This window comes from Anomaloglossus baeobatrachus, chromosome 8 (assembly GCF_048569485.1).
Source record: "Anomaloglossus baeobatrachus isolate aAnoBae1 chromosome 8, aAnoBae1.hap1, whole genome shotgun sequence".
Classification (NCBI taxonomy): Eukaryota; Metazoa; Chordata; class Amphibia; order Anura; family Aromobatidae; genus Anomaloglossus; species Anomaloglossus baeobatrachus.
In genome coordinates this window covers 260,749,032-260,769,288 of record NC_134360.1, presented here as the reverse complement: position 1 = coordinate 260,769,288, position 20,257 = coordinate 260,749,032, and the positions used below count along the sequence as shown (strand labels likewise).

Below are 20,257 nucleotides of genomic sequence, written 5' to 3'. Positions count from 1 at the left end.
GGCTTTTTCCCCCCGCTTGGCTTTTTCCCCCCGCTTGGCTTTTTCCCCCCGCTTGGCTTTTTCCCCCGCTTGGCTTTTTCCCCCCGCTTGGTTTCTTAGCACAGTATACGTTATACTCTGGACATTAAACATTTGTTCACTTTATTTTATGTGATCGGTGTAATTCTAAATAACGTGATCTGTGAAAAAAAAAAATGGTGTGAAGAAAAACTATAGAGCTCTGTGGGAGGCGATAATGGAGGGAGATATTCAGTGTTCTTTTATTTCACTAGTAAAATTCAAGAAAACCCAATGGCTTTACTACACTTGCTGCAGTTTATTGCACAAGACGCCGCCATTTTATAACGTGTGACCCGAGAGGTAAAATATAAACCACCACAGGCGATAACGGCTGACGCAACACTAAGTGTACACGTGACCAAAATACTGCAAGACGATTGGCTGCGCCAGCTTAGGCGGGAAACCGCCGGGTTTTTTTTGTTTCAAACTAGAAATGGCGACGGGCGGCAGTGACGCGATATCGCACTTTGATACCTCGATGTTATCTGCCGACTTGTACCCGGTACCGGGGTTTAAACGTGAAGAAACCACCTTCCTAATCCCGTCCGCCCGTCCTAACATACCCAAGACTAGTAATTTAAGCCCTTTTAAGTACCCGTTTTCCCCGCTGGGGTCGGAAGGCAGCCCGACACTACACTCGGTGTTTGCCTCACCTAGAAATATGAAGGCGGGCACACGCCGGGGCTGCCGCCAGCTCCATCTGCCGCCGTGCTTGGACGCCATGACGAGCGAATGGGAATCTGAGGAGCTGCAGTTCGGAGCCGGGGTCCAGGCTGAGCCGCTGCCGTCCATCTACGTGTCCGGGGTGAAGATGTCGCTGCAGGAGAGGCTCTCCCTGTACTGCGACCAGATCCTGCGTCACTGCAAGGTCCTGACAGCAGCGACCTCCGAGTCCTCTACAACGACCACTCCCAACAGCCCTGTCATAAAGCAGAGATCCCCACAGATTTAACTCATTTCCTCCTTTAACCCCTTAATAACCAGGGATTTTTATTTTTGCACCTTTTGCTTCCCCCTCCCGCCCCTTCGCCTCTCTTAAGGACCCCCCCTCCCGCCCCTTCGCCTCTCTTAAGGACCCCCCCTCCCGCCCCTTCGCCTCTCTTAAGGACCCCCCCCTCCCGCCCCTTCGCCTCTCTTAAGGACCCCCCCTCCCGCCCCTTCGCCTCTCTTAAGGACCCCCCCTCCCGCCCCTTCGCCTCTCTTAAGGACCCCCCCTCCCGCCCCTTCACCTTTCTTAAGGACCCCCCCTCCCGCTCCTTCACCTTTCTTTAGGACCCCCCCTTCCGCCCCTTCACCTTTCTTTAGGACCCCCCTCCCGCCCCTTCACCTTTCTTAAGGACCCCCCCTCCCGCTCCTTCACCTTTCTTAAGGACCCCCCCTCCCGCTCCTTCACCTTTCTTAAGGACCCCACCTTCACCTTTCTTAAGGGCGCCCCTCCCGCCCCTTCACCTTTCTTAAGGACACCCCTCCCGCCCCCTCACCTTTCTTAAGGACGCCCCTCCCGCCCCTTCACCTTTCTTAAGGACCCCCCTCCAGCCTCCTCTCCTCTCTTAGGCCCCTCACCTTTCTTAGGCCCCTCCTCCAGCCCCCTCACCTTTCTTAGGCCCCCCCCTCACCTTTCTTAGGCCCCTCCTCCAGCCCCCTCACCTTTCTCAGACCCCTCCTCCAGCCCCCTCACCTGTCTCAGGCCCCTCCTCCAGCTTCCTCACCTTTCTTAGGCCCCTCCTCCAGCTTCCTCACCTTTCTTAGGCTCCTCTTCCAGCCCCCTCACCTTTCTTAGGCTCCTCCTCCAGCCCCCTCACCTTTCTTAGATCCCTCTTCCAGCCCCCTCACCTTTCTTAGATCCCTCTTCCAGCCCCCTCACCTTTCTTAGATCCCTCCTCCAGCTTCCTCACCTTTCTTAGGCTCCTCCTCCAGCCCCCTCACCTTTCTTAGATCCCTCCTCCAGCCCCCTCACCTTTCTTAGATCCCTCCTCCAGCCCCCTCACCTTTCTTAGATCCCTCCTCCAGCCCCCTCACCTTTCTTAGATCCCTCCTCCAGCTTCCTCACCTTTCTTAGGCTCCTCCTCCAGCCCCCTCACCTTTCTTAGATCCCTCCCCCAGCCCCCTCACCTTTCTTAGATCCCTCCTCCAGCCCCCTCACCTTTCTTAGATCCCTCCTCCAGCCCCCTCACCTTTCTTAGGTTCCTCCTCCAGCCCCCTCACCTTTCTTAGGTTCCTCCTCCAGCCCCCTCACCTTTCTTAGATCCCTCCTCCAGCCCCCTCACCTTTCTTAGATCCCTCCTCCAGCCCCCTCACCTTTCTTAGGCCCCCCTCCAGCCCCCTCACCTTTCTTAGATCCCTCCTCCATCCCCCTCACCTTTCTTAGGCTCCTCCTCCAGCCCCCTCACCTTTCTTAGGTTCCTCCTCCAGCCCCCTCACCTTTCTTAGATCCCTCCTCCAGCCCCCTCACCTTTCTTAGATCCCTCCTCCAGCCCCCTCACCTTTCTTAGGCCCCCCCCTCCAGCCCCCTCACCTTTCTTAGATCCCTCCTCCAGCCACCTCACCTTTCTTAGGCTCCTCCTCCAGCCCCCTCACCTTTCTTAGGCCCCCCCTCCAGCCCCCTCACCTTTCTTAGGCCCCCCTCCAGCCCCCTCACCTTTCTTAGGCCCCCCTCCAGCCCCCTCACCTTTCTTAGGCCCCCCTCCAGCCCCCTCACCTTTCTTAGGCCCCCCTCCAGCCGCCTCACCTTTTCACACTGTGTTCAGGAGTCTCATCTGGGCTTACATCCGAACCCCCCCTCCCCCCGCAAAATGGGATTTGAACGTATACACCGACAGGGCCTTTGACTATAATGTGGCAGACAGCGTCGCCGTGTGCTGTCACACATCATTTTTGGGTATATACACTTACTAGAGGCCAGACGTAAAAAGACCCAAATATGGTGCACAACAGCACACAGTGATTTCATCTGCCCCGCTATAGTCAAAGGAATACGTATGAATCCCGTCTTGCAGAGGAAGGGGGTTCGTTGAGACCACTGAACGTGGAAAACAACGCAGTGTGAATAGGGCCTTACAGGAGCCTAAACCTTTCTGTCGGCCGAAGTTTTTTTGCTGGACAGGTGGTATTTCTGAATTACATCATTTGTGTTACTGAATATGTCTTGTGACGTGGGGGGGTCCCAAGTGCTGTGAGATTTGTTAAGAAAAATATGATGCTGTTAGCCTTTGTGTTTAGTTTTTATGGCGTTCATTTTGCGGGGAATAAAAATGACCTGGCAATATGAATCACCAGGCTGGGACCATAACGGCGATCACAAACTTCCAGTTTTATCAGTGTGAAAAAAAAATGTAAAAATAAAAATTGTCACCATTTTCTGAGACCCAAACATTTTATTTTTCAGTAGATGGAGCGTTTTTTTGTTTTTTTTTTTCACTCTGAGCTGACGTTTTGATTGATGTCATTTTTGGGTACATATGACTTTTCTTTTTTTGGTGGAAATGCAGCAACTGAAAAATAACAATTTTGGCTTTTTGATTATTTTTTTTCCCAGCATGTAACATGCAATATAAATATTTTTTTATTTCAGTGTTGCGGATATGATGATACCACATTTATTTTTTTATGTCTTTAATCTTAAATGGGGTGATTAAAACATTAACATTTTTAAAAAAAAGTTTATTAAACTTTTTTTTTCACTTTTACTTAATATATTTAATTCCCTTAGGTTGTGTGCCCACACTGCATTTTTGCTGTTTTTTTTTCATGTGTTTATTTTCTTGCAGATTTTATTCAATAATGCAAGGAAAAATGCATCCCAGCAAAGTGTGAGAATCCTGAATTGCTGTGCACATGTTGCAAATTATTTTCCTTGCAGATTTTGGTGCAGAAAAACTTTGCAGCATGTCAATTCTTTCTGTGTTTTTTTTTCCTGTGTCTCTTCATTGATCCACTATAGTGCTCATGCTCGATCACTGCAGTGGAATATATCTGTCAGTGCTGCACTCTTAGCACAGACACTTCGCCTTACACATGCATCCGGCATGGTCTGTGAGGTGATCCGTAGCTCAGTAACCAGGGCTTGTCATGGTGATTCCAAACGTCAAAATTACTTTTTTTGGTCACCGCAACATTGCATTAAAATGCAATAACAAGCGATCAAAACATCATATCTACTCAAAAATCATATATTTCAAAACGTCAGCTCAAGACTCAAAAAATAAGCTGTTACTGAGGCCTAGATCCCGAAAAATGAGAATGCTACCGGTCTCGGAAAATTGCAAAAGCTCTTGTTTTGACAAACTTCTGAATTTTTTTTTCCACCACTTAGAAGAAAAACTATACATGTTTGGTATCTACAAATTTGTACTGACCTGGGGAATCATGCCTGGTTAGTTTGAGGGTATGTGCGCTCTGCGGTCTATTGTTCTATTCCGCAGCGTTTGTCACTGCATGTGCATGTGTCAAAACGCAGCCGAAAAGCATTGTGCATGCGGAATTCATGCGCTCTGGATGCTTGCTGTGCCAGACACAGAGTGGGAAAAGCATCCGGAACGTACAAAAGAAGTGACATGTTGCTTTTTAGAACGCAGCGTTTTGGCAAAATATTTCAGCAGCTGAAACGCTGTGTTCTAAAACGCAACATGCGGATGGATTATGCACAATCTTCATAGATTGTGCTGGGGACGCAGAATGCAGCATAAAAGCATGAAAAAAGCACACGTGCGCACACAGCCTTACCATTTAGTGAACATCGTAAATAAAAAAAACAAAACAATTGTGCAATTGCACTTTTTTTTTTATTTCACTACACTTGGATTTTTTTCTCGTTTTTCAGTACACTATATGGCAAAACTAATGGTTACATTCAAAAGTACAACTCATCCTGCAAAAAACAAGCCCTCATATGGCAATGTTGATGGAAAAATAAAAAAAGTTATGGCTCTTGGAAGAAGGGGAGAAAAACGAAAATCGTCGGAGGTTAAAGGGGTTAATAGGGCTAATTTATTTTGCAGAATCCACAGAAATTAGTTGACCGTAGATTTTAAAATTGACAGTTCTGTCATTATCCTATTTGGATTTTTTTTATACCACGGTGTGAATGCAAAATTTTCATACTCCTTAACTTGCATTGAATGCAAAATCATGTTTTAGGCACAGAATATGTGCCTAAATAGTTGACAAAACCTGAAAGAGGGACATAGGTTTCAGAGAGCTGTAATATGGCTTTATTTTAGTGTCTATTTGTAAACCCCAAAACTTCACCGATCTGAGATTTCTATAGTGATCTGAGTTTGCAGAATTGTGGAGGGTCTGTTTTCTGTATTTGTTAACTGCTTCCTTATTACAGCTGTCTGAAGTTTACCAATCTAAAAAAAAAAAATCAAGGGAACCTGTCACCAGGTTTTTGCCCCCTAATCTGAGAGCAGCATAATGTAGACAGAGATCCTGATTCCAGTGATGTGTCCCTTACTGGGGCTGCTTAGTATAGTTTTGAAACAAATCACAGTTTAATCAGTGGCAGATTATTAGAGGACTACTTGGCGTGCTGCAGGCTTGCATAGAGCGCTGTTCACACATGCAGATACAGTCACAAGCCCGCAGCCTATTAGGTGACGCCCATACTTATAGATCAGGCGGGCTGCCAAGCCGTACCCCATCTGCGCAATACATAGGGACAGGAACTCTAATATGCAAGGCCTAACAGAAAGGGGCCTGGCTGTATCCTGTACAAAAAGAGGTTTTAGTTGGTATTTATGGCCATAAAACTGTAGCCTACAACCCTCGTCACGGGACCTGATGCTTGTAGGTCCCTACACTAAATATAAAAATAGCAACACACTGCAGCCCATCTTTGCTGTAAGTAATACTTAATTTTTGGAGGATATTCATTCTTTTTGTTGCTATTTTTATATTTAGTGTAGGGACCTACAAGCATGAGGTCCCGTGACGAGGGTTGTAGGCTACAGTTTTATGGCCATAAATTCCAACTAAAACCTCATTTTTTTGTACAGGATACAGCCAGGCCCCTTTCTGTTGGGCCTTGCATATTAGAGTGTCTGTCCCTGTATGGTATACAGATGGGGTATGGCTTGGCAGCCCGTCTGATCTAATAGTATGGGCGTCACCTAATAGGCTGCGGGCTTGTGACTACATGTGTGAAGAGCGCTCTATGCAAGCCATCAGTGTGCAGTTTTATCATCCAGCAATCGCCTCCTCCATGTTTGGAAGCGTGTGATTTGCTCCTCCTGCACCTGTGATGCCTCCACTTAGTGGGGGTTTAGCTGTATCCTGCTAGAGCAGGGGTCTCAAACTCGGCTGGGTGTATGGGCCGCACAGAGGAAAAAAAATAATTTGGGGGGCCGCATTCTTTGCAGGACAAAGTGACATTTTTATTAATACCATATATAATATTTTTTTTTTTACATACCTTGGGATCACTGATTTTGAACATTTTCACTTGTTCATTATAGCAATTGTGCACATTCTTTGTTTAAATATAAACATTTTTTTTTTACATTTTATCCCTTTCTTGTAACTAATAGTCTTACAATTAGCACTATATAGAAATTTTGACCATCTTTTAGTAATGTTCCCCATATTGTTGTAATGTGCCCATCCTTGTCCCCTTGTAGTACTGTGCCCCATCCCACAGTAATGTGCTCATCCTTGTCCCCATCCTAAAGTAATGTTCCCCATCCTTTTCCCCATTTTGTAGTAATGTGTTCATCCTTGTCCCCATGTTACAGTAATGTGTTCATCCTTGTCCCCATCCTATAGTATTGTGCCCATCCTAGTCCCCATCCTATAGTACTGTGCCCACCTTGTCCCCATCCTGTAGTAATGTCCCCATCCTATAGTATTGTGCCCATCCTAGTCCCCATCCTATAGTAATGTCCTCAGCCTTGTCACCATTCTATAGTCATGTGCCCATCCTAGTCCCTATCCTATAGTAATGTGCCCATCCTAGTCCCTATCCTATAGTAATGTCCCCATACTATAGTAATAATGTCCCCATCCAATAGTATTGTGCCCATCCTTGTAATGTCCCCATCCTATAGCCTTATCGCCATCCTATAGTAATGTGCGCACTTTGTCCCCATCCTGTAGTAATGGGTCAGCAACTCCCCTCACCTTCCACACACCTTCCACAGACGCTGGAGTGAAGCTGAGGGGAGTGGTCTGTGACCCCAGATCCACAGTGATTGGAGAGATCGGTCACAAGGCTGGTCTCTCCAATCAGAGCTGGGGGCGGGTGAAACACAGGTCACCCAGCTCCAGCCAATGATCAGGGCTACAGCTGCACTGATCTTGGCTGGATTTCAATGTTTCAGCGATTTTCAATGGCTGAAACATTAGTGGCTGTGATTGGCTGACGAACACCGCTCAGCCAATCACAGCCTCCATAGGTCCGGGGAGGAGACACCACCCCTCCTGAGGTCTTCTCCCCGAATCTAAGGTATTTGCAGCGATCGTAGCCACCGGGGCTGCGATTTCGCCATGACGTACTGGGTACATCATGGGCCCTTAAGTACCAGGGAGCCATAACGTACCCAGTACGTCATAGGTCGCTAAGGGGTTAAAGTCCAACACACACACACACACACACCCCCCATTCTTCTCACCTGTCCCGCGCTCAGTGATTTATGTGAGATGATTGTATTGCCGGCGCAAGAGCGCAGCACCAGCAACACATTCATCTGACATAAAGCGCAGACAGTGGCTGCGGCCCCTGCACCTGCCGCGATAGTGAACAAGGGCACGGGCCTGGGGGCCGCACAAACTAGCCCAAGGGGCCGCATGCGGCCCGCGTGTTTGAGACCCCTGTGCTAGAGTATTAGGGCGTGTGCGCACGTGTGCGTGTTGCATGCATTTACGCTGTGTCTTGCACTGCAGAGTAAATCCTGCGTTCCCTACACAATCTATGTAGATTGTGCATAATCCGTGCGCACAATGCTTTTTTTGAACGCAGTGATTTGGATGCTGAAATTTTGATCCAAATTGGTGCGTTCAAAAAAGCAACGTCACTTCTTTCGTGTGTTTGGATGCAGCTCCCACTCTGTCTATGGGAGAGGCAGCATCCCGAGCGCATGAAATCGGGATTTTTTCTGCATAAACTCTGCATCCATTACACAGTGTTTCTGCAGCGATTTGAATCGCACATGAGCGACGTGCGCAGAAGCCCTTAGTCTTTGGCCTGGGCGATGTACACACTGCAGCCCATCTTTGCTGTAAGTAATACTTAATTTTTTGAGGATATTTATCCCTCTTTTTGTTGCTATTTCTATATTGATGACATATCCTGTAAGTCATTAAATGCCTATGACCAGACCATTCCCTTTAATTCCATAAATTACAATGTTCTGGTGACTGGTCAAAAGCCGATTGTTACTTTGTATTTAATATTTGGCTATGCTTAGTCAGGTATTTGGACCTTGTGTAAGGTCTTCTCTAGCAATGATAATAATTGTTGTGGAATACTTTTTTAATTGTTATAGGCTGAAGATGTAGATGAAGCACTTTGTAGGTACCTTTCAGACAAGTTAAAGAAGAAAAATAAGTGGACTGGAGTTTGGAAAACAAACCCTGAGCTTTTCTTTCACAAATATGATGAAAGTGCTATCCAGTATGTTGGACTTCTAGTTGAGGTATGTATTTGTCATTTTTGCTTTTAAAAATTGGATATATTTTAATGTAACCAAACATTAGTACATTGTTATTTTGTGATTACTTATACAAATGTAATATTTTATTATAATAACGTTTTTCTTTGAATTTTGGCTCTCCAGACCACCAATAGTGCAGTGGATTAGAGCGTTGCTGCAGTTTCCTGCATATTGGGTAGCCTGGCCTACTCAGAATAAGGCCTAAGCCACACGGCGAGAAAATCTGTGCGAGTGGAGTGCAATAAAACATCGCATTCCACTTGGACCAATTTTAGCCTGTGTGTCAGCGCACATGAGTGATTATTTTCTCTGCCCTAATCGGACCGAGAAAACAATCGCAGCATGCTACGATTGTAATGCGAGACTCTTTTCTCTCGCACCCATTCAAGTGAATGGGGCGAGAGAAAAATTGCACTGGACTCACATTACACCGGTGTACCGCGCGTGCAGAACGAGAATCGCAATAGTCGGCTACGGAGGAGAGAAGAAGAGAAATCCCTCCCTCCTCTCCTCCGTGCCGGCCCGCCCCTCTGCAGCGCTGGCCCGCCCCTCTGCAGCGCTGGCCCGCCCCTCCGCAGCGCTGGCCCGCCCCTCCGCAGCGCTGGCCCGGCCCCTGCAGCTGAGGTTCGCTCGCACAGTCGGACCTCAGACGCAGGGATACTAGCGTGACTCTCTGCTCCTGCTGTGCTGCCAGCGCGAGCCTAGTGTTATTGCTGCATCACACTAGTGCCCCGTGTGGCCCCGGCCTAGTGGGATTCTGGTAATCAGGTCCCCATGATGAGAAAATGATGACATTGCTTACTAATAAGCCATCCATTTCTGTGATGGGAAAATAATTATCAGGGAAGGGGATTAGTCTTCAGAAATTTGATTCAATAAAGATATTGTTATCCTGTCCTCAGTAATGTAGTAGTGGTGTCATCTTTCTATGCATGGAACGTAACACTTCCTAATGTGACAAGTTCCTGACAGTGCAATTGGAGAATATTTTCTCATGTAAGGAAATCTTTGTTGTTGACAAAGTGTAAACATTTTATAATTGGAAAATTGGCCAATACAAATTAGTGTAAATTTTCTCAATCAAAAACATCCTAAAATCAACACAGCAATCCAAACAGTGTCAGATTTGTAAAAGGTACATGTAAAAGCTTGTTTTACCAAACTAAGACGGGTCTTAAAAGCATAATTTAAAGAATTGCTGTGTGTGACCATGTAGACATAACAAAAGAAGATAAATCACAAGCTGAACTGGGTCTAAAATAGTTAATCTTTGACACAGGAACATTTTTTTCATTTTGGGCATGTGGAAACAGAGGTATAGAGTACTAGAAAGAAATCTTTGTATGCTAAACCAATAATAACACATTTCCGCTATTCTCAGATGTAACTAGTGTAAGTAACTCTTCTCCATTTCTCTTGTGGGGATAATGTGCCTCCTGTGCTGCAGTCAAACACTGTATTTTTCTGCGCTTTAAAAAACAAATAAACAAATATACCCGTTAATACCTTTGCAAGTCAATGAGGGGAAAATGCAGTGGTATGAAAAAGTGTTTGCTCCCCTCCTGATGTCTTCTTCTTTGCATGTTTGTCACACTTACCGTATTTTTCGCTTTATAAGACGCACCGGAATATAAGACGCACCCCAAACTTAGACATAAAAAAGGTAAAAAAAAGAAAAATGGGGTCCGTCTTATACTCCGGTGTTCTCTTACCGGAGGGGGGCAGCAGTGGTGGTGAAGCGGGGTCACAGGAGGCACAAGTTGTGCTGGCAGGCGCGGCAGATCAGTGGCAGCAGGGTCCGTGGTTGCAGGTGCCGTGGCGTCCGTGGTTGCAGGCGCGGTGGCGTCCGCGGTGGCAGGATCCGTGGGGTCCGTGGTGGCGGCAGCAGCCGTGGCGTGTGAGCCGTGCAGCAGGCCGGTGCAGTGAGTGTCCGCGGTCCCGGTTCAGTGGTGGCAGCGGCGGCGGCGACTGCTCAGTGGTGGCAGGGACTGCTCAGTGGTGGAGTGTGTCCGCGGTCCCGGTTCAGTGGTGGCAGCGGCGGCGACAACTCAGTGGTGGGAGTGGCGGCGACGGCTCAGTGGTGGGAGCGGCGGTAACTGCTCAGTGGTGGCAGCGGCAGGGACTGCTCAGTGGTAGCGTGTGTCCGCGTTCCCGGTTCAGTGGTGGCAGCGGCGGCGGCGGCTCAGTGGTGGGAGCGGCGGCAACTCCTCAGTGGTGGCAGCGGCAGGGACTGCTCAGTGGTGGCGTGTGTCCGCGGTCCCGGTTCAGTGGTGGCAGCGGCGGCGGAGGCTCAGTGGTGGGAGCGGCGGCGACGGCTCAGTGGTGGAGTGTGTCCGCGGTCCCGATTCAAGTAATGGCGCCCGGAGCGACGCATGCGCAGATGGAGCTCTCATCCAAGGGCTCCATCTGCGCACGCGCTGACTCCCGGAGCAGCGCGTGCGCAGATGGAGCTCTCATCCAAGAGCTCCACCGGCGCCATCATTTGAAAGTGGGACCGCGGACAACTGGTAAGCTGCACAGCCGCCCGCCCCGCATGCACAGAGTGGCAGCCAGCAGGCTGCCCGCCCACTCTGCGTACAAGCCGCCGGGTACCTGTGCTTGCGTGCGGTGGCAGCCGGGTACCCATGGCTGTGTGCGGGCGGCAGATGGGTGACTGTGTGAGGGCGGCAGCCGGGTACCTGCACGGGCACCCGACTGCCGCCCGCACACAGCACCCGGCTGCCGCCCGCACACAGCCATGGGTACCCGTCTGCCACCGCATGCAAGCACAGGTACCTGGCTGCCGACCCCACACAGCACCCGCTGCCGCCCGCACACAGCCACGGGTACCCGGCTGCCGCTGCATGCAAGTACAGGTACCCGGCCGCTTGCATGCAGCCACAGGCACCCGCCCGATCGCCTCAGACAGGACCCCCCCCCCCCCGCTACCGCTTTATAAGACGCACCCCCCATTTTCCTCCCAAAATTTGGGGAGGAAAAGTGCGTCTTATAAAGCGAAAAATACGGTAAATGTTTCAAATCACCAACCAAATGTAAAAATTAGACAAAGATAACAAAAGTAAACACAAAATGCAGTTTATAAGTTAAGGTCTTTTATTATTAAGGGAAAAAAAATCCACACCCACAGAGCCCTGTGTGAAAGTGATTGCCACCCCTTAAAACATAAGTTAACTGTGGTTTACCCCTTTTTTTAAAGCGGAGTTCAATTTTCCTAGCCACACTCAGGCCTGATGACTGCCACACCTCTTCTCAATCTACAAATCACTTAAATAGGACTTGCCTGACAAAGGGAAGTAGACCAAAAGATCCTCAAAAGCTAGACATGATCAAAAATATTCAGGAACAAAGTAATTGAGATCTATCAGTCTGACAAAGGTTATAAAGCCATTTCTAAAGCTATGGGACTCCAGCGAACTACAATGACAGACATTATCCACAAATGGCAAAAACAGGGAACCGTAGTCAACCTTCCCAGGAGCGGACGGCCGATCAAAATTACTCCAAAAGGACAGCAACGACTCATCAAAGAGGTCACAAAAAACCCACAACAACATCCAAAGAACTGCAGGCCTCACTTGCGTCACTTAACTCTTTTACGACCAAGGACATTTCAGAGTAGAACATACTTGGCTGCCATTGCACAATGTCTGGTTTAGGCTGCCAGTGGTTTAGGTAGCATGAATTTGATGCAGTGTTCCCTTTAAGGGGTCTATACACATTAGCTAAAATTCATCTGAAACCACAGATTTCATTGGGTCACTGGATGCAAAGGGGTTACTCAACTCTTCATTTTAACCCCTTAATGGGCAGTAAAGTTACGTCCATGCTGTCAGTGTTAATACCCACCTGCTGCTGCGGGCTGCAGGCAGGGATGCGCGCACATGTCAGCTGATTTGTACAGCTGACGTGTGCCTCACCGGTATGAGTGGAATCGCTATCCACAACCCCTAAAATGGTGCTGTCAAGATGTGACAGCGCCATTTTAATGGCAATCACGGTAGTTTATCACAGTAATCACAGAAGTTTACTCACCGCCCGATACCGGAAGTCACGGGATGTGATCACGTGGATCCATTGGTTGTCATAGTAACACAGGGTCATGTGATGACTTCTGTAGCTCACATGACTCAGGTCCTGTAAGAAACACAAAGAATTTCGTTCAGCTCACCACTCCAACATAGGTTGCTTATGAATAAGGAGTCTACTTTCTCCGAAACGCGTCAAGCGTAAATTTATCTTGCACTTGGTTGGAATTACCTTTTCTTTGTCGCTCCTTTGGGAGACCCAGACAATTGGGTGTATAGCTTCTGCCTCCGGAGGCCACACAAAGTATTACACTTAAAAGTGTAAAGCCCCTCCCCTTCTGCCTATACACCCCCCGTGCCTCACGGGCTCCTCAGTTTTTATGCTTTGTGCGAAGGAGGCTGACATCCATGCATAGCTTCACATCTTAGTCAGCAGCAGCTGCTGACTATGTCGGATGGAAGAAAAGAGGGCCCATAACAGGGCCCCCAGCATGCTCCCTTCTCACCCCACTCTGGTCGGCGGTGCTGTTAAGGTTGAGGTACCCATTGCGGGTACATAGGCAGGAGCCACATGCTGTTTTCCTTCCCCATCCCTTAATGGGCTCTGGGTGAAGTGGGATCCTAATCGGTCTCCAGGCACTGGGACCGTGCTCCCTCCGCAGCCCCTGGGGAATCTGCTGGACAGGAGCCGGGTATCGTCAGGGACAAGTCCCTGCTACTGTGAGGTACTCTGTGTCCCCCTGGGGGACCGCGCATGGAGCGCTTGTGCCATACACACTGCAGCACTGCTGGGTGTGTTAGTGCGCCGGGGACTACCGCGCCGGCCGCGCTTATTTGCCGGCCGCGCTTATAACTTTAGTCCCCGGCTTTTGCGGCCTAGTATCGCATATTCCCGCCCCCAGGCCTGCCAGTCAGGGGAAGGGCGGGACGCTGCACAGGATGTCAGCGCTGAGGGCTGGAGCATACTTGGTATCCTCCTCCCCCCTCACTCAGCACAGTGGGGCATCAGATTCCCGCACTTTCTAGGGCACGCCCACGGCCCCCTCCTCCCCACAGAACGCCGGCAGCCATTCCTGTCAGCACTTCTGACGCTGGAGAGGAGAGACAACACGGCTCTGGGAGGCCCAGGCAGGGAATCTGGTGATCACACAACCGCTTGAGCGGTCGGTAAGCAGCACCTGGGTGCTGGCCCCACTGAGTGCCGAAGTGTACATACAGTTAGGTCCAGAAATATTTGGACAGTGAAACAAGTTTTGTTATTTTAGCTGTTTACAAAAACATGTTCAGAAATACAATTATATATATAATATGGGCTGAAAGTGCACACTCCCAGCTGCAATATGAGAGTTTTCACATCCAAATCGGAGAAAGGGTTTAGGAATCATATCTCTGTAATGCATAGCCTCCTCTTTTTCAAGGGACCAAAAGTAATTGGACAAGGGACTCTAAGGGCTGCAATTAACTCTGAAGGCATCTCCCTCGTTAACCTGTAATCAATGAAGTAGTTAAAAGGTCTGGGGTTGATTACAGGTGTGTGGTTTTGCATTTGAAAGCTGTTGCTGTGACCAGACAACATGCGGTCTAAGGAACTCTCAATTGAGGTGAAGCAAAACATCCTGAGGCTGAAAAAAAAGAAAAAATCCATCAGAGAGATAGCAGACATGCTTGGAGTAGCAAAATCAACAGTCGGGTACATTCTGAGAAAAAAGGAATTGACTGGTGAGCTTGGGAACTCAAAAAGGCCTGGGCATCCACGGATGACAACAGTGGTGGATGATCGCCGCATACTTTCTTTGGTGAAGAAGAACCCGTTCACAACATCAACTGAAGTCCAGAACACTCTCAGTGAAGTAGGTGTATCTGTCTCTAAGTCAACAGTAAAGAGAAGACTCCATGAAAGTAAATACAAAGGGTTCACATCTAGATGCAAACCATTCATCAATTCCAAAAATAGACAGGCCAGAGTTAAATTTGCTGAAAAACACCTCATGAAGCCAGCTCAGTTCTGGAAAAGTATTCTATGGACAGATGAGACAAAGATCAACCTGTACCAGAATGATGGGAAGAAAAAAGTTTGGAGAAGAAAGGGAACGGCACATGATCCAAGGCACACCACATCCTCTGTAAAACATGGTGGAGGCAACGTGATGGCATGGGCATGCATGGCTTTCAATGGCACTGGGTCACTTGTGTTTATTGATGACATAACAGCAGACAAGAGTAGCCGGATGAATTCTGAAGTGTACTGGGATATACTTTCAGCCCAGATTCAGCCAAATGCCGCAAAGTTGATCGGACGGCGCTTCATAGTACAGATGGACAATGACCCCAAGCATACAGCCAAAGCTACCCAGGAGTTCATGAGTGCAAAAAAGTGGAACATTTTGCAATGGCCAAGTCAATCACCAGATCTTAACCCAATTGAGCATGCATTTCACTTGCTCAAATCCAGACTTAAGACGGAAAGACCCACAAACAAGCAAGACCTGAAGGCTGCGGCTGTAAAGGCCTGGCAAAGCATTAAGAAGGAGGAAATCCAGCGTTTGGTGATGTCCATGGGTTCCAGACTTAAGGCAGTGATTGCCTCCAAAGGATTCGCAACAAAATATTGAAAATAAAAATATTTTGTTTGGGTTTGGTTTATTTGTCCAATTACTTTTGACCTCCTAAAATGTGGAGTGTTTGTAAAGAAATGTGTACAATTCCTACAATTTCTATCAGATATTTTTGTTCAAACCTTCAAATTAAACGTTACAATCTGCACTTGAATTCTGTTGTAGAGGTTTCATTTCAAATCCAATGTGGTGGCATGCAGAGCCCAACTCGCGAAAATTGTGTCACTGTCCAAATATTTATGGACCTAACTGTATATATATATGCTTATATGCTATACATTTACACTGTACGGTCGCACTGTTGATTTTTGGCTATATACCCTCCTGGATTGTACTCAGAGGAGACAACAGCATGTCGTCCGCAAAAAGCAAGGGTGCCAAAGCACAGGCTTACTTTGCAACCTGTACCTCATGTGCGGCTATACTACCGGCAGGTTCCACCGATCCTCATTGTGTGCAATGCTCGGCCCCTGTGGCACTTACTCAGCCGGAGCCTCTGCTACTGGTGGCCCAGGTGGAACCAGCTGCTACCACTGTCCAGGTGACAGGGACGGAGTTTGCAGTATTTGCTGACAAACTGTCTGAGAGTATGGATAAATGGTCTGCTAAGATACTAGAAGCCTTACAGTCCAGACTGGTGACTCAGGCCACTGGCACTGTTGAATCATTGACCCCAGGCCCCCCTCAGTTGGAGCAGCAAAGTGCTCCTGGGGTGACCCATAGGTCCCAGGGTGAGGTCTCTGACACGGACCGCAGTCCCAGGCCGCCTAAGCGGGCTCGCTGGGAAATTCCCTCGACTTCATCACAGTGTTCAGGGTCTCAGCATGAGGACTCTCTGGATGATGAAGCGGAGGTAGCAGATCAGGATTCTGATCCTGAGGCCGCTCTCAACCTAGATACACCTGAAAGTGACGCCATAGTGAATGACCTTATAGCGACCATCAATCAGGTGTTGGATATTTCTCCCCCAGCTCCTCCAATTGAGGAGTCAGCTTCTCAGCAGGAGAAATTCCGTTTCAGGTTTCCCAAGCGTACATTGAGTACGTTTCTGGATCACTCTGACTTCAGAGAGGCAGTCCAGAAACACCGAGCTTGTCCAGATAAGCGTTTTTCCAAGCGCCTTAAGGATACACGTTATCCCTTTCCCCCTGACGTTGTCAAGGGCTGGGCTCAGTGTCCCAAGGTGGATCCTCCAGTCTCCAGACTGGCGGCTAGATCCATAGTTGCAGTGGAAGATGGGGCTTCACTCAAAGATGCCACTGACAGACAGATGGAGCTCTGGTTGAAATCCATCTATGAAGCTATCGGCGCGTCTTTTGCTCCAGCATTCGCAGCCGTATGGGCACTCCAAGCTATCTCAGCTTGTCATGCGCAGATTAATGCAGTCACACGTACGTCTGCTCCGCAAGTGGTGTCCTTAACCTCTCAGGCGTCGGCGTTTGCGTCCTACGCCATTAATGCTGTCCTGGACTCTGCGAGCCGTACGGCGGTAGCATCCGCCAATTCGGTGGCAGTCCGCAGGGCCATGTGGCTACGTGAATGGAAGGCAGACTCTGCTTCCAAAAAGTTCTTAACCGGTTTGCCATTTTCTGGCGACCGTCTGTTTGGTGAGCGATTGGATGAAATCATTAAACAATCCAAGGGAAAGGACTCATCCTTACCCCAGTCCAAACCAAACAGACCTCAACCACGGAAGGTACAATCGAGGTTTCGGTCCTTTCGGTCCGCGGGCAGGTCTCAATTCTCCTCGTCCAAAAGGCCTCAGAAGGATCAGAGGAACTCCGATTCATGGCGGTCTAAGTCACATCCTAAAAAGACCGCCGGGGGAACCGCTCCCAAAGCGGCCTCCTCATGACTTTCGGCCTCCTCACACCGCATCCTCGGTCGGTGGCAGGCTTTCCCGCTTTTGCGACGCCTGGCTGCCACAGGTAAAAGACCGTTGGGTGAGAGACATTCTGTCTCACGGTTACAGGATAGAGTTCAACTCTCGTCCTCCGACTCGGTTCTTCAGAACATCTCCGCCCCCCGAGCGAGCCGATGCTCTTCTTCAGGCGGTGTGCACTCTGAAGGCAGAAGGAGTGGTGATCCCTGTTCCTTTTCAGCAACAGGGTCACGGTTTTTACTCCAACTTGTTCGTGGTGCCGAAAAAGGACGGATCCTTCCGTCCTGTTCTGGACCTAAAACTGCTCAACAAACATGTAAAAACCAGGCGGTTCCGGATGGAATCGCTCCGCTCCGTCATCGCCTCAATGTCCCAAGGAGATTTCCTAGCATCAATGCACTCTCAGGGACACTCGGTGATCCCTTACTTAGACGATCTGCTTGTCAAGGCACCCTCTCAAGTGGCATGCCAACACAGCCTGAGCATTGCTCTAGAGACTCTCCAGAGTTTCGGGTGGATCATCAATTTTCCAAAGTCAAATCTGACACCGGCCCAATCACTGACATATCTTGGCATGGAGTTTCATACTCTCTCAGCGATAGTGAAGCTTCCGCTGGACAAACAGCGTTCACTACAGACAGGGGTGCAATCTCTCCTTCAAGGCCAGTCACACCCCTTGCGGCGCCTCATGCACTTCCTAGGGAAGATGGTAGCAGCAATGGAGGCAGTTCCTTTTGCGCAGTTTCATCTGCGTCCACTTCAATGGGACATTCTCCGCAAATGGGACAGGAAGTCGACGTCCCTCGACAAGAACGTCTCCCTTTCTCGGGCAGCCAAGGCTTCCCTTCAGTGGTGGCTTCTTCCCACTTCTCTGTCGAAGGGGAAATCCTTCCTGCCCCCATCCTGGGCTGTGGTCACGACGGACGCGAGCCTGTCAGGGTGGGGAGCGGTCTTTCTCCACCACAGGGCTCAGGGTACTTGGACTCAGCCAGAGTCCTCCCTTCAGATCAATGTTCTGGAGATAAGGGCAGTGTATCTTGCCCTAAAGGCGTTCCAGCCGTGGCTGGAAGGCAAGCAGATCCGAATTCAGTCTGACAACTCCACAGCGGTGGCATACATCAACCACCAAGGCGGAACACGCAGTCGGCAAGCCTTCCAGGAAGTCCGGCGGATTCTGCAATGGGTGGAAGCCATAGCCTCCACCATATCCGCAGTTCACATCCCGGGCGTAGAAAACTGGGAAGCAGACTTTCTCAGTCGCCAGGGCATGGACGCAGGGGAATGGTCCCTTCACCCGGACGTGTTTCAGGAGATCTGTTGCCGCTGGGGGATGCCGGACGTCGACCTAATGGCGTCCCGGCACAACCACAAGGTCCCGACATTCATGGCACGGTCTCAAGATCACAGAGCTCTGGCGGCAGACGCTTTAGTTCAGGATTGGTCGCAGTTTCAACTCCCTTATGTGTTTCCTCCTCTGGCACTGTTGCCCAGAGTGTTACGCAAGATCAGGTCCGACTGCCGCCGCGCCATCCTCATCGCTCCAGACTGGCCGAGGAGGTCGTGGTACCCGGATCTGTGGCATCTCACGGTGGGCCAACCGTGGGCACTACCAGACCGACCAGACTTGCTGTCTCAAGGACCGTTTTTCCATCTGAATTCTGCGGCCCTCAACCTGACTGTGTGGCCATTGAGTCCTGGATCCTAGCGTCTTCAGGGTTATCTCAAGAGGTCATTGCCACTATGAGACAGGCTAGGAAACCTACGTCCGCCAAGATCTACCACAGGACGTGGAGGATATTCTTATCTTGGTGCTCTGATCAGGGTTTTTCTCCCTGGCCATTTGCCTTGCCCACTTTTCTTTCCTTCCTTCAATCCGGATTGGAAAAAGGTTTGTCGCTCGGCTCCCTTAAGGGACAAGTCTCAGCGCTCTCTGTGTTCTTTCAGAAGCGCCTAGCCAGACTTCCACAGGTACGCACGTTCCTGCAGGGGGTTTGTCACATAGTCCCTCCTTACAAGCGGCCGTTAGAACCCTGGGATCTGAACAGGGTGCTGATGGCTCTTCAGAAACCACCTTTCGAGCCAATGAGGGATATTCCTCTCTCACGCCTTTCGCAGAAAGTGGCCTTCCTAGTAGCAGTCACATCACTTCGCAGAGTGTCTGAGCTAGCAGCGCTGTCATGCAAAGCTCCTTTCCTGGTGTTTCACCAGGACAAGGTGGTTCTGTGTCCGGTTCCGGAATTTTTTCCCTAAGGTGGTATCCCCCTTTCATCTCAATCAGGATATCTCCTTACCCTCTTTTTGTCCTCATCCAGTTCACCAATGTGAAAGGGATTTGCACTTGTTAGAGCTGGTGAGAGCACTCAGACTCTACATTTCTCGTACGGCGCCCCTGCGCCGCTCGGAGGCACTCTTTGTCCTTGTCGCTGGCCAGCGTAAAGGGTCACAGGCTTCCAAATCAACCCTGGCTCGGTGGATCAAGGAACCTATTCTCGAAGCTTACCGATCTTCTGGGCTTCCGGTTCCCTCAGGGCTAAGGGCCCATTCTACCAGAGCCGTGGGTGCGTCCTGGGCTTTGCGGCACCAGGCTACGGCTCAGCAGGTGTGTCAGGCAGCTACCTGGTCGAGCCTGCACACTTTCACGAAACACTATCAGGTGCATACCTATGCTTCGGCAGATGCCAGCCTAGGAAGGCAGGTCCTTCAGGCGGCGGTTGCCCACCTGTAGGAAGGGGCCGTTTTTACGGCTCTATTTCGAGGTTTTACTTTACCCACCCAGGGACTGCTTTTGGACGTCCCAATTGTCTGGGTCTCCCAATGGAGCGACAAAGAAGAAGGGAATTTTGTTTACTTACCGTAAATTCCTTTTCTTCTAGCTCCAATTGGGAGACCCAGCACCCGCCCCTGTTCCCTTCGGGCTGTTGTTCTTTGGGTACACATGTTGTTCATGTTCAATGGTTTCAGTTCTCCGAAATTTCTTCGGACTGAATTTACTTTAAACCAATTTATAAGTTTCCTCCTTCTTGCTTT

The 20,257-nt window shown here is 49.3% G+C and overlaps 1 protein-coding gene across 1 annotated transcript in view; it reads left to right on the top strand.

Annotated features, from left to right (window-relative positions):
- The first annotated feature begins 470 nt into the window (after positions 1 to 470).
- Positions 471 to 20,257, top strand: part of SHCBP1L (SHC binding and spindle associated 1 like) — a 135,023-nt gene continuing 115,236 nt past the window's right edge. Inside the window, exons 1-2 of the mRNA XM_075320607.1 lie at positions 471 to 928; positions 8,541 to 8,690. Of these exons, the coding sequence (XP_075176722.1) occupies positions 494 to 928; positions 8,541 to 8,690 (585 nt within the window). The 5' untranslated portion in view covers positions 471 to 493. The remainder of the gene's footprint in view (positions 929 to 8,540; positions 8,691 to 20,257) is intronic.